The 15,265-nt window shown below is 36.8% G+C and overlaps 1 protein-coding gene across 2 annotated transcripts in view; it reads right to left on the bottom strand.

Annotated features, from left to right (window-relative positions):
* Epb41l4a (erythrocyte membrane protein band 4.1 like 4A) overlaps positions 1-15,265 on the bottom strand; it is a 231,495-nt gene that overhangs the window by 65,457 nt on the left and 150,773 nt on the right. For both annotated transcript variants that reach the window (XM_078045544.1, XM_005327228.5), the window contains exons 10-12: positions 9,235-9,326; positions 7,774-7,851; positions 2,069-2,190 (exon numbers count right to left, since the gene is read on the bottom strand). In XM_078045544.1, coding sequence (XP_077901670.1) covers positions 2,069-2,190; positions 7,774-7,851; positions 9,235-9,326 — 292 coding nt within the window. The remainder of the gene's footprint in view (positions 1-2,068; positions 2,191-7,773; positions 7,852-9,234; positions 9,327-15,265) is intronic.

Consider the following 15,265-nt stretch of genomic DNA (forward strand, 5'->3'; position numbering starts at 1 on the left):
GTTACACTTGAGTGTGTTCTGTCTCCTTGTACTCAGACTAATTGGTAACCAGACTAATTGGTAACTAATTGAACTTGCTCCATACGAATACTGACCAACTGTCTGAAATCTTCAGTTTCCTCATCAGCTAAGTGAGGAATAACCGTAACAGTGATGTGGCAAGGTAATCTCTTACAAATTTAAATCATGTTTTATTTCTGCCCCTATAGAACCACCAGACAAGGATTGTTTCCTCCCAGTTCAATGAAAGAAGGGGACCTTCTTGGATTTAATTTGGCTTTAGAAATGATAAGTCGGATGCCATCTTCACACCCAGAAATGGTGGAACAAACTCATACACTTCATAGGCTTGACATTTAATGAGGATTAAATGAAACAGTAGATGTCATAATGCTTTGCAAATTTTCATATGATGCTCAGATTTAACTACTATCATTAAAAATTCTATTCAGGGGTTGGGATTGTGGCTCAAGTGGTAGAGAGCTTGCCTAGCATGCATGAGGCACTAGGTTCAATCCTCAGCACCACATAAAAATAAAATAAAGATATTTTTAAAAATTCTATTGACTTCACATAATATGGCAGAAAGACCCAGGAGACCTTGGGTTCCTTCCCCAACCCTACCTCTGTATAGCTGCTGGGGTTGTGTCTCCCTCACTTATAAAATGTGAATATACTTGCCTCATTCCACCAAACAAAGTTATTGTGAGACTAAAATGAGATGTTATATGTGAAATGAATCTGGAGAGAGTTAGACAAGGGTAATCTATAAGCAAGCCACAGACCCAAGTCAGCAACATTATTTTACAGTAAAATTCTGAGGGCTTTGAGCACTAAACATACAAATTAAAACTGATTAATTTATTAAAGAAATAATCTACATGAGAAACAAAAAAATTCAAGAAACCCAAATGTCTACCAACAATAGAATAGATAAAATTGAAAACCTCTGGAATACTCACAGCAAGAAAAATAAATACACTTTAGTACCCACTACATGTCATGTTGATACAAAAAATAAGATGCAAAAGAAGATGCACATGCCTGATTAAGAACAGGCAAAGGCTCTATCAGAAGTAAATAATAATGGAAAGTAAGAAAATAATGATCACAAGTTAGACAGGATTTCTTCTAACTGTAGAGACTGGATGATGAGAATATGATCAAAGAAATGCCATGAGGGACTCAGGGTGGGGGTACTAGTTATATTAAACTTTGTGTACACAACACACCCATGGACACATGTGTATATGCCCTATACACATATGCATGTTTGTATTTCATGCACTTTCTGTTTTATATTTCATACTGAAATACAAACAATAACAAAAACCCAAACAAATTTTGTACAAATTAAGTTACATCACCGGTGTTTCTTTTGTTTATTTGTTTGTTTTGTTTTGTTTTTAGGAGACTTTTACAAAGAGTTTGTTTCAATTCAATGTCGAATAACCAAAGAAATTACTAAGCTGAGATTTTATTTATAAAATAAAACCCTTTCAAAAATAAACTATAATCCTTAAGCAAGTCAGGATGACTACTTACCTACAAGTGACTACTTATCTACAAATGAATAATTACTGATTGAATATTACCAAGGTCAAACTAAATAGTCTACTAGTAAGAATGAGAAGCCCCGTGGGATGGTGCACACCTGTAATCTCAGTGACTTGGGAAGCTAAGGAAGTATGTTCTCAAGTTCAATACCAGCCGTGGTAACTTAGCAAACTCTGTCTCAAAAAGAAAAAGAAAAAAAAAAGCCAGGTACAGTGGTACATGACTTGGGAGGCTGAGGCAGGCAGATCACAAGTTCTAGGACAGCCTCAGCAACTTAGCAAGACTCTCCCCCTCAGCAAATTAGTGAGGTCCTCTGTCAAAAATAAAGAAGAACTAGGGATGCAGCTCAATAGTAAAGTGTCCTTGGATTCAATCTGCAGTACCAAAAAAGAAAAAAAAAGGAATAAAGAGACTACATACAGGATTATAGTCACTACCTGAGCATGTCTTGTACCATGAGCCTAAAAGAAAATGCAAAGTTACACAGATGACTTAAGGCATCACGACTTACCAACTGGCTGTGTCTGTGCTATTCTCTTAGGGTAAGTTTTGCTTCGACTTCTTAACACATTCTGATCAGGCCGGGGAAGTTGAATAGAAAGGTCTCGGCTCATTTGTGAAGCTGTCCTGCCACTTGAAAATGCAACATTTTGATTAGCAAAGGTAAAATCACACAGCTACAAAATTAAACAAGAGCTCATTCAGAATAGCTGTAAAGAAGAAGAAACACAAAGACTCGACTGGTCATCCACATATAGAGGTTTCTAATATTATTCATTGTAATACTGGCTAAGGAAGTACATTAAATTTTAGATGAGAATTTATATTAGGAGGAAGATCTTTATGAGAGAGAAACAGGAAGAAAGGGTTTATTAAAGAAGGAGTTAGATTTGTAGGGTGGGGGGCTGGGGTTGTGGCTCAGCGGTAGAGCACTCGCCTAGCACGTGTGGGGCCCTGGGTTCGATCCTCAGCATCACATAAATATAAATAAGTAAAATAAAGGTATTGTGTCCAGCAACAACTAAAAAAATAAATATTAAAAAAAGAAGAAGAAGAATGATGGGCTAGAAATAAAGGTTTCTGATTTCTTGAGCTCTACAACTCAATGGTAAATCATGTCAGGTGAAATTACATAAGAACAATAATCCCACAGGGAAGTCCCCTGTTTTCCTTACAGGGCAAGCTGTGAAGCATCCCTGAAGGACCACTTTGTGTTGTTTTATTCTGAAACCCACCATGGCACAATTAGCCATTTATTGTGCCTACCTCACCTAATGGGTCACATGGGAGATTGGGAAGCAGGCCTAGAATATTCTCTAAAGATTCCATGAGGGTTCAAGAGGGCGAGCTTTCCCTGGGGCTGGACAAGGCTTCTTAAGTAATTTTCCCAGAGAATTGTATAATTTCATTTGTTAGATTTCAGTGAACAGGTATTTTACTAGAAATTAATTCCACAACTGGTGAATTTGAGCCAGTGAATGACCCTAGTTTTCATAACGGATAACATTGTTTAGGTACAGAAAAAAAAATGCATTTCTATATGTTTATTTTGTTTCACTATAAGGAGAGCCATCTTGGGAGGGAAAAAAAAGTCTTTTACTGGCCCCCAATTCTATTTGTCCTACATTTACAGAATAAAGATTGGTAAATGTCTCCCAAAAGGTGGTTAAACAACAACAATGTGAAATTCATCTTATATGCTTCTTTGAATATTTCCCCTTCTCACTATCCACTTTTATTAGAAATAAAGATGACTGTAGCCAGGTGAAGAGGTGAGGTGGTGCATGCCTGTAAACTCAGCTACTCAGGAAGATTTCAAGTTTGAGGCCAGCCTGGGAAACTTACCAGATCCTGTCTTAACATAAGACATAAAGGGCTGGGGATGCAGCTCAGTGGTAGAGTGCACCTGGCTTCAAACCCAGTACCACCAAAAAAGAAAAAATAAAGAATAAAAAAGAGAGAGAGAGAAGTGCAACAACATTCATTGAAAAAAAAAAAGTAACTTCTCATCAGGCTATTTGGGACATTACCAGGAATGACCTACTCTGAGAATTAAGGTGCCAAATTCCATCCGTGACAGTACTTCATGTTTAACAGTTCGTGAGAAATGGAGTGGAGGGGAACAAGCTGTGATAGTTAAATTTCAAGTGAAAGGACACCTAGTTTTTTTTTCAAAGGTATATAAGGGAACATAAATTTCTGAAAAAGTTAAAAAAAATTCCACAGATATAGCAGAATTTCATTATTAAAAATGACTGGAGTATGAAGATCAGATCTACTGACACAAGACTTTCTCTGTTTTTAGAAAGACTTGGGCACTGAGTACCTCATTACACAGAGAAAAAAAAATATTTGCTGTGAAAATATAATCCAATATGTGAACCACTGAGACATTTTATAATGAGATTGTACTTTATTATTCAATTTTACCTCTTGGTTTCTCTCTTGGGAACAGAGGAGAAATGAGAAAATCACATCACAAGATTAATAAGGCTAAGGTCTAGAAACAAACTGATCTGCCACAGCTTGCACAGGTCCCAGTACTACACCAATTTTTCTGCCCTCAGATGGTCCTAATGGCACAGCCTTGTGGCATGGGAGAAGGGACAGAACAATTAGCCTTTGGTTTGAAGCAACAAGCCCTATTGAAAACATAGCTAAGCCTTTCTCTAGCTATCTGGTCCTCAGCAGATTTTTATTTCTAAAAATCTCTGCACTCTAATTTTTCTTATATATAATTCTATTTGTTCTTATTATATCCTAACAGAAATAGTTTTATGTAGTGTTCTATTTCTTTGTAGTAGAAAGTGATGAGAAAGTACATATAGAAATTGACAGTGTATGGTTATAGGGTCTCTCTGCATGTCTGGAGACTCTCTATTGTGACGGGGCAGAGTTCTGTTTCCACGATCACCCACTTCCCTGCCCTCTCACACTCTGGCATACACCCCCTTCTATGCTAAGTGACACTATCAGAAGTCCTTCAGCCTCACAGGGAGCAAGAGAGAAAAGAAGGGGAGGAGAGGCACTTGGGTTCGAGTTCCAGATTTGCTACTCAGTGGTTAAGGGTCCTTAGTTCAGTTACCTTATTTTAGGTGCTCAAATTTCTCATCTGTATAATTGGGGATCTGATACCTCTTTTGGCAGGTCACCATATAGATTGAATAAAGTAGCCCATGTGAAAGCAAGCACCTGACTAAGGAGGTTCTCATGAGAACTTGGTCTCTTCTCTGCTTCATGAAATGTGAGATCCCGTGAGGGCACCTGTGATTTAAGTCCTAGGAGAAGAACATCTGGGTTTCTGGGGAGTGGGGTTTCTCAGGCCTCATTCTCACTTCTGGAGTACTAATCCCACACAACTTATTCATTCATCAAAACCAGGAGTCTCCTATACACTTAACATCAGATGAGAGCAAAGTTAATTTTTAAGGGGCTTAGAAAAGGAAATAGCAATGTATAATAAGACATTTAATCAATCAAATATGTAACCAATCTCCATTTCAGATTGTTGGTCCCTGATAATTTAAAAAAAATAGGGCCAGGCACAATGATACACACCTCCAATCCCAGTGGCTCAGGAGGCTGAAGCAGGAGGATAACAAGTTCAAAGTTAGCCTCAGCAACTTAGCAAGGCCCTAAGCAACTTAGCAAGACCTTGTCTCAAAATTTAAAAATTAAAGGAAAAAAAGGGGAGGGGGTGCTGGAGATGTTGCTCAGTGGTTAAGCACCCCTGGGTTTAATTCCCAGTACCAAAAAAGAGAGAAAATTAGAACACCACCTGATTCACCTCAGTCATTGTCCTCCAATTTAATTTTGAAATCTGATTATCCTACATCACTAAAAATGTCTTTTTTAAAATTTAAAAATTGTTAAATTTTAAAATGTCTGTTTTTTTCCATTAAGTAATGACTAGATTTCCCAAAAGATATAGTAATCTCCTTGGCATTCTGAAAGCCCTAAAATGGAAGAGAGAATAAAGACTAGAACACTTGTCTTCCTCCATCACATACATGTACCTACCACATACGTGTACATGCACACCCCTCAAAATATTCATATATACTAATATAAACTCACACCCTTATGTGCACAGAGACTCACATTCACACACTGCAGCCATTTCATAGGCTGCTATTTTTCCCCAACACTCTAAAGCCTGTAAGGTGAAGCAGGGAGCTGTCTGTGTTTCAGAGCTCTGCTTGCAGGTGAGGATATTGCCTGACTGTCTCAAAACAGAGACAGGCATATGATGCTGGATAAAGGTGGGTTGTGTGTTATCTTTCGACATTAAACAATCTATGTGCTAATGACCATTCAGAAGTCAGAGACCCATCCCTGCCTAAGCTCTGTCTACAAGGATAGAACAGCTTTCTTCCAAGGGTTGTGTTAGGTTAGTGCTTCCTATGTATGGATGTGTTGATTTGCGTTTCATTAAGATTTACTTGGCAGTTAAGATTAGCCAAGAAATTAGAACAGATTTAGCAGAACCTCCAATTCTGCAAAGGTTACCTTTAATTACATTCTTGGAAGAAATCATATTAAATATGCAAAATCCAATAACTTTCTAATAATAATTCCCAGTAGCCACAACATTTGCATTTCAATAAATTTGAGAAATCAGGTGTGGCTAAATTTGTGGAAGCCAACTACAGCATATGTTAAACACCCTAATTATAATTTTAATAGTATAAACATTAAGGCAGATGTCTGTTCACTAGCTCCATTTTGGTGACAAGGAGATAGCTTTACACATTTTCTTTATAACCCTGGCAGTGTTTTATGACACAACTGGAAGAATAGCCTACATACTGGCTACTGGCTACTCTTCTCAGTATAAAAGTAAACAATCTTTTCCTTAAACTACTTGTAATTATTTCACTTTCTATGTAGTACCTTGAAAAGCTGCAGGTTAAATATTGAAACATCAATAAATACCTTCATATTAAAAACCAGGAATATCTATAATACAATTAACATTTTATTTTTAGTCATTAAATAAGCAAACATTCAACTGAATATTGTGTACAAACGAATTCATTACTAGTCACTCCTTTATTGTCTTTGGTCTCAAATTTAAGACTCAAAAAGCAAGTTATTAAAAGAGAAGAATTGAAACCTGGCACAGTGCTTTCCTATAAACACTTGAGTGGGCTTTATTTTCAAATCTCCTGTGTAATCATTTCTTTCAGTGACATCACCAATGGAACCAACAGAACAGCGTCCCACCAGCTGTGTGGCATTTCTGCACCCTGCATGGGTTTTCAAGACCTGGGGTCGTGCAGTGCCACCTGAAGAATACTATAGCTCTTTGAAGGCAGAGGTGGTTAGATTTGATTCTTTGTGTCTCTGGACTCCTGATACCATACCCTGCACACCACAGGCTCTCCACTGAACAGAATGAATTAAAACAAATCCTTTTTCCATATAGATCTCACTTCCACTTTTAATGCTGGTATTAGAAAAAGACACAAACACCTACCTAGCTGCATGACAGTCAGGCTTTTTCTCCAACAAGCTAATCTAATGGTTAAAAGGTCAGGCTGTGGAGTTAGACTGCTAGAGTGTGAATCCCATCTCATTGCTTCTTAGCTGTGTTACCGTAAGAAGCTACTTGGCCTCTCTGAGCCTCAGTTTCCTCGTATATTAATAAAGAGAATATTACAGAAGATTATGATGACCAAATGAAGCAATAAATGGAAAACAGCACAACAATGGCATTTAGTAGCTGCTCAGATAAAGTCAAGATATAATATGTTAATTGTTTCATTACTATATACATACAATAATTTTGCACATCAACAGTGTGTTTGATATACAGTATTAAGTATATGTTGTGTTATAATAAGGGATCAACTGAAGATCTTAAGAACACAATCCATCAGTTAATATTCAGAATATCTATTTTGTTTCATCATCATAGAATAAATTAGAAATAAGTGATAATTGAATCAAAATTAAATTCCGAAGACAATGTTACACTATATTCTAAAAGTCCTAAACTTAACATAGCTAATGCAGACATTAAGTATAATTAATTCTGAAAAATCATTTTTGTCAAGAAAGTTTTAATAAGTTGTTATGCTTACAAAATACACTGGCACTGTGGGTAAAATAAGAAAAAAATTAAATCGCACACTTCCTTGTGCATGTTATGTGGGCAGCTGAATTAAATACTTATTTACAGGCACACACCCCAAGGAAAAAAATACCATTTACCTGTACCGATGCTTATAACCGATGGATCCAAACTTGCTGAGTTTTCTTGACAATGAATTTGATTCTGTTTCTGGCATTCTAATTAATTTTAAAAAGAAAACCAAAGACTCATAAATGCAGATACTTGTACAATATTTGAACAAAAAGCTGTACTGAAAACTTAACAGTGCAATACAGCTTAACAAAGCTAGTGAAAGAATCAGGAATTGGCTATTGTAAGTTCATATGTGACACACATCCACACCTTAGGATGTTACATATGTATGATACCAAATACTTATACTTTCTAAAAATTATCATACACATTATTATCCTAGGAGGTTTTAGTTGTGAATTAACTTTCTCTGTTTAAGTTATCTTGGGAATTTTGTCACTATGCTGATTTACTCTTCCTAAGATTCTCATAAGTCATTCATGACAGATATGATGGTTTGCTCTTGTTTGTATAATGTGTTCCAGGACTTCCCATGCCAGGGCACTTTGAACAGACAATGCCATGGCTCCCAGCCCTGTCCCACTGACCTGCAGGCAAAGTCTTAGGCTTCCTGGGCCATGTTCCTCCCCTGACACAAACCATAAAGAGGACTTTAGTCATTTTACAAAAATACTTCTCCAACACTATGCAATTCAGCTAAATTGTTCCATACAAATCAAAATTCTCCCGGAATAAGGGGGAGAATTCAATCCTGTTTTAATTTTTTTTACACACGAAAATAAAGCAATAAAGTTTAAAGCATTACCTGCTAAAATTTTGTCTTATCTTTATGACACAAGAATGTGAAATAAGGAAAAAGTGTCCCCACAATCCAGTAGTCAGTTCTCTGTCCTCATCTTACTTGCCCTCCCCGGAAGGTTGCACATAGTTGCTGGCCCCTATTCCTGATTTCCCAGTACATGACATCCTCTCCTGGTTGTTCCTTCTCATGTCCCTCAGCTGGCTCTTCTTGTCTCCAAAGCTCAGTTCTTAGATTTCTGAGTTTCCCTCTCTTTGTTTTCTCCATAGTTGATCTCAACCAATCCCTTCTGTTATTAAATATCTACTAAAGTTACACCATCAACCTTCACCTTTCCACCGGGCCCCGTATACCCAATTGCCTTACCACATGGATGGCTCATAGGCTTTTCAAATTTACTATGTCCACAGCAGAATACTTGATTTCCACCAATGCCACACAGGTGCTAGTCAAATCTGCATTTTCTACATAAACTTTAAGAAATTACCATTGATCCTTTCTTACAGTAAAAGTACTGTCTACATTGTGTTATGTATATATATGTATGTATACAAACATGTACATATGTGCACACATGTGTATATGATGCCATCCAGGGAACTGAGCCAAAATAAATTAAAAAAGAGAAAAGTTTAAAATTTCTGTTTGCAGACACAATTCCTGTTATAAAAACAAATGCCATTTTCATTTATTAGAAATGATGAACAAAACTATCCAATTAACATACCTAAAAAATGTATGATGTTCTACACTGCACTTCCAGAGATGCTTGCAAGCGGTTTTACTTCCAGCTTCAAAAAAGAATGAGGTTTCATTGCACTGAGAGAGAGAAAGAGAGAGAGAATTGAATTACTGGCCATAACACTCTTCAGATAGTCCCTCTTTTAGGTAATATAAAACCAAGTAGGCAGAGAGATTATTAACCCATAAAACAATGAGTAATTGTCTCTTAGTAATTATTTTTGGAAGGCTTTATTAAAATCACTTTCCACTAATTAAAATTACAAAATATAAATTCTGTTTAAATCGTACTGCAATCAACTTCATTATCTACTTCTACATCACCTCACAGCTATGCATAATCCAGGTGATGGCACTGAATTACTGCCAAATCTCCCATCATAAATTGCCACTGACTGACAAGCAAAAAACACTGACTGTGTGGAAATCATTTCCCAATAAAAAACAGAGGCCCATAAATCCAGTCTTTAAGTATAATTAAGGGATGCACAGGTCACACTCAAATTGATGTCTAAAGAACCTCAGGGGCCAGGGGTGGTACTCAGTGGTATAGCCCTTGCCTGGCATGTGCAAGGTCCTAGCCAATGGCCAGTACCACACACACACCAAAAAAAAAAAAAAAAGATTAAAAATTTCAGAAGGAACCACTGAGAGGAGCAGCCACCAGTGCAATGTAATCTGGGCAAATGAAGTAACATCTCTGATTTTGAGTTCTTCCCCATTCTGTACCAAGTTATTGGATTTATTGAATTAAATGATATGGTAGATATAAAATGTCACATAACAGGTATAAATTTTAATCATTTTAATCTAGTAGTTATTTGATTCTTTAATATACTTAATACAAAAGAAACTAAGGCAACATTAAAGGTAATTCTAATTTTTATATGAGATACTTATTTTTGGGCAGTACTAGAGACAAAACCAAGGGGTTCTTTACCACTGAACTACAACCCCCAGCCTTTTTCATATTTTAGAAACAAGGTCTTGTTAAATTGCCCAGACTGGCCTTCAATTTGTAATCCTCCTCCCTCAGCCTCCTGAGCAGCTGGAATTACAGATGTATACCGCCATACTCTAGATACTATTGTTTAGGGCTGGGGTTGTAAGCTCAGTGGTACAGCATTTGCCTAGCATGTGTGAGGCACTGGGTTCGATCCTTAGCACCACATAAAAATAAATAAATAAAATAAAGGTATTGCGTCCATCTACAAAATATATATTTTTTTAAAAAAATACTATTAGTTTAAGTGACTGAATGGAAAAAACAAAATACAATATAAATGCTATAATAATAAAACTCAAGCTCCGCAAAATTATATCATTGATGATTTAGCTTCAAATTTAAAAACCAAACATGAATCTCAAATGCAGCAATGCCTCCGAAAGAGGTTCTTACAGACTCAAAAACAGAACTGTAGAACACGGAGAAATAATCGAAATGATTTGTCTCCCACTTTTAACAAGGACAGACAGAATATTCATACCTGTGAAATTCTTCCCAAGTCCAAATGGAATGACGCTACCTAAATTAGCATTCTATTTGTAAAATGAAACAAAGCCAACCTCTCTGTGTTACACAAAGGCTAGTTCCAATTCCAAACTTCTATCAGGCAGAAGGAAAAATTTAGGATGAATCTCAGGTTTCTGGCTTGAATACTAGTATTAAAATATAGCAAGTGGGAAAAAATAGGGATTTGGATGACAAGGGAATGGATAATAGGTTCAGGAGGAGATACCTGGATCCTGAGGTGCCCATGGAATGGCAAGTGGGCCAGTGTGAGCACACAGGTGCAGAGCTCAGGAGAGAGGTCACAGCCACTGACACAGGCAATCTTGCCTGAGAGGAAATGAGATGGCTCAGGAAGAGAGCGCAGAGTGGAATGACAGGAAAGATGCAGACTGTGTGAGGGTGGACTGGGGGGGTGGTCAAAATGAACCAGGAGATGATGGTTTCAGAAAGGCTGGGAAGAGACAGCACAAATCTCAAATGACCCAAAAAGGTCAAACTGGGTTTCAAAGGAGTTTACTCATTTCTCAGTGAAAAAAATCCTTGGTGACTTCTATGAAAGGGGTAGAGATTATAAAATTAGAGCTGAGGGGGGAAAACAAGTCAATGAATTCAGAAAATGCTTTCCTCAATAGCAAAAGAAACTGGGGGTGAAAACAGGAATGGGTGCAAAGGAGATCACACAAGTTTCTTGAGGGTAACACGGGAAAGCCCAGGCTCCTATCAGGAGATGGGAGTTTTTAAGGGGGACTCTTTTTGGTTTTTTAATTTTTCTTTTAAAAAATATAAAACATAGCCAAGTGAAGCAGTTCATGCCTGTAAGCCAGTTACCTGGGAGTTTGAGATAGGACTAACTGAATAACTTAGCAAGACCCTATCTCAAAGATAAAATATGAGCTGAGGACGTAGCTCAGTGGTACAGCACTTACCCAGCATGTGCCAGCCTCTGTGTTTAACCCCAGAGACAGAGAAAAAATATAAATAAAAGAGACATATAAACTGTACAAAAGCCAGAAGTAACCAAAACTCAATCTCCCTCTTACCACTGGCCACGCTTCCCCTTCCCTGAGTGTACCACTATTTTTATTACAAGGAGCGAGTGCTTTTAAGGGAACTGGATTATCCTAAAATGAAATGAACAGGTCAATAAGTTAAAAATAAATTTGCTTGTGATTGCATTCTGACAGGATACGTGGTTAAGACAAAGGGGACACCAGGACAGGCTGTCCTTGCCTTCCCAGCTTACCTCCCTCAGTACATGAAAACCTGGCCATCTCCCTGTGCCTTACAACAACAGAAACACTGGGTGTGGCAGAAGGTGCTAGGCCTTACTACCTAGAAGTGTTGGTCAGGAAAACTGAGACACAAGACACTTTCACATTTTGGCCAAAGCATCTATAAATAAGGTCTAATTTATGTACCAAAATCAAATTTTCAAAAACTTAGTTACGTATAATCCAATTTTCAAAACTAGAAAGAAATTAAAAAGTATTAAGTGAAATAAAATACATCTCCTTCAAATCTCAAACTTTTCTTAGACTAGTTTTTGTTTTATTCTTCACCATCATATCTCCATTCTTTAACTTTTGTAAGAACAGATCTCATCATGGAATACCTAATTCTTAATATACTTTTTAATCTACTGTTTCTTAATCAAAGAACAAAAAGCATATAAAATCCAGCCAGAATTAGGTTTTTCTCAAGTTTCCTTGGGTATGAATATATTAAAAGGAACAAAAGAGTTTCCCTACAGACCTCCTAATTACTTCTGTCACAAACAAATCAAGTAGGGACTCATTCTCCATTTTTAGAGGGCTTTAAGACAAGCTGCCTACTTTTTATCCTAGTGTTGGCAAAATGATATAAATACTAAAAGGAGGGTTAACACAACAAAATAGGAACTAGGTATTCTAAATACATTCTATGTACTTTCGCTACATGCAGTAACTGTTAGCCTGAATGAACCGGCACGGTGTTTCAAATGTCTCTTTCCATCACTCTTCTACCTATTAAATCTTTTCCAAATGGTCAGTTAGCACATTTTCACTCATCCATACAAAGAGCAGCAGCTTCCTAATTGAAGCACTTCATTTTAAGATTCTGCTAAAGATACTGTCCAAGAATCCAACACTTGCTTTTGCAAAATTACTTAAATACCGTTATAGTGTTAGTCATTTCATGCCAAAGCAAAGATATTGTCCGAATCTATTTCTTTTTATTTTATGAACTACTCAAGTTTAGGTCACTTTTATACTCAGATACTACATCATGTGCCTATCATTGTTCCTTGAGTCTCTCTTTTTCTTTCTTTCTTTTTTTTTTTTTTTGATACTAGAAATTGAACATAGGGGCCTTAACTACTGAGGCACATCCCCAGCCTTTTTTATTATTAGAGGCAGGGTCTCACTAAGTTTCTGAGGCTTGCTTTGAACTTGCAATCCTCCTGCCTCAGCCTCCCAAGCTTCTGGGATTACAGGCATGTGCCATAGTACCTGGCCTTGTACCTTGGGTCTCTATGTAAACTTGCTTCAAGTTCCCAATTCCATCATATGCAAGTATTCAGGCCCTGTACAAATTCCCAATCTAAGTCCCTCTGGTCCTTTCAGACTCTTTATCCATCTTCTTTGCCAAGCTTACAGAAATAAATCTACTTTGCTTGGCTTCTCTTACACATGTTGAGATTACTGACAGTATCACTGAAGGACTCAACACTTCAAGTAGCACAGCCACTTATCCTCCCTGGGCCCACTCCAGCTCCATTGCCTCCCACAAGCCTGTGTCCTTAACACAGATCCTCATTACACACATGGTCTGTACTCTGTTTTCTCCCTCTTTCTGTTTGGGGAAGCAGCCACACAAGTGGTCAATGCCTTACCCAGCCTCCCTAGAAGTACAAGGATGAACTTCTTCATTTCATTATTATACACTTGACCCACATCCAAGGTTGCAAGAAGCAATTCAAAATATAAGATGTGGGCCATTATTTAAGAGTAAGAGAGATTAGTACTTCTAACACTGGAAAGATGCCACCATTACATACATACTTGAAGACCTACAGCAGAGAGGCTTCTAACAACATTCTATCAAGATAGGGCAGAGGCTAAAATGCGAAGATGACAAGTCTAACGTATTGTGGGATTTTTGTTTTGTTTTAGTTTTTTTTTTTTTAGTTTTTACATGCAATCTGTACAAATTTACAGATTTAATTGGTTATATATTTAGTTGGCAATCATTAACTACTTTAGGCACAAGGGGAAATAACTAGAGACTGATAACAAATGACTAAAATAAATAATTGATAAAGCAAAGGAAGAAGAGTGGTGAAACAAATTTATTCTTCAACTGGAACTATGTACCAAGAGTTATTATAAAACCTATATGTTTTGAGAAATTTTATCTTTCTAAATGGTGAAGTTAAATTACTAGTTTTAAAAATTTAATTATGCTGGTATATATGAGATACTAGATACAATTTTTTTTTATACCAGGGATTGAACCCAGGGGTGTTCTGCCATTGAGCTACATTCCAGTCCTTTTTGTTTTTTATTTTAAGACAGGTTTTCCTTAAATTGAACTTGTGATCCTCCTGTCTCAGTTTCCCAAGTCACTGGGATTATAGGTGTACAACCACTGTTCCCTGAACACAATTTTGTTTTAAGGGCTTTCCTCATATTTTTAATTACCCTCTCTTCTAGAAATCCTGGATTCAAACCTGCTAATGAATTTGGAGTGATCTCTTTTTTTAAAAAATCCAATTTTGTTATTATGTGGAAAGGGAAGTCAGAAGGAAATTTTAAAAGATGAAGTATATACATTATCTTATTCTTTGAAGCTTTGTCTTTATATAAAGGCCACCAAAGAATGTTTCTCAAAACAATATTGTCAAGATATTGGCATAAAAGGATTATACTGTCAAGTAAAGATGGGGAATACTGGGGTAAGCACTCAGACCTCTTGGTGTGCTAATATGCACTGAGAATCCCACTAGCTGGTGACATGGGGAGTGTTTTCCTAATTAATGTGAGCAAAGAGCCCATCTGAGGTCATTCTGCTTCCCACTTGAAGGAATTCACTGATGCAAACTTTGAAGTCCATATGGTTTACTTCTGTTATTGTTCCGACTCTCTTTCTTCTTCAGCTGCTCTTTAGGGAACCTGTACTATTTCCAAAATATCAACATTTCTCTCTTCTATGTGCATATTGACTTAACTTTTGTTTTAATGACAATTTTTGTCCCCAATCTTACAAATGTTAAAAACAATTCAGTAACAAATATTGTTATGCTATTAAGATGAAGGTATATTTTATAAGATCTACTGATGCTCTTAATTTAAATTTATTGGTGTAACTTTAATTTTTCACAGGAGAAATTTGACTCCTTCTGAACAAATGACCTATGCATTTTAATTATGGAAAAAGTAAAACAAAAAACAACAATGAATGAAGCAAAGAAAAGTCCTCATGGACTGGGAAGACCAGGACTTTCCTTCCTGCCCTGGCACAAGCT

The sequence above is a fragment of the Ictidomys tridecemlineatus genome, chromosome 1 (assembly GCF_052094955.1).
Source record: "Ictidomys tridecemlineatus isolate mIctTri1 chromosome 1, mIctTri1.hap1, whole genome shotgun sequence".
In the NCBI taxonomy this organism is placed as follows: domain Eukaryota; kingdom Metazoa; phylum Chordata; class Mammalia; order Rodentia; family Sciuridae; genus Ictidomys; species Ictidomys tridecemlineatus.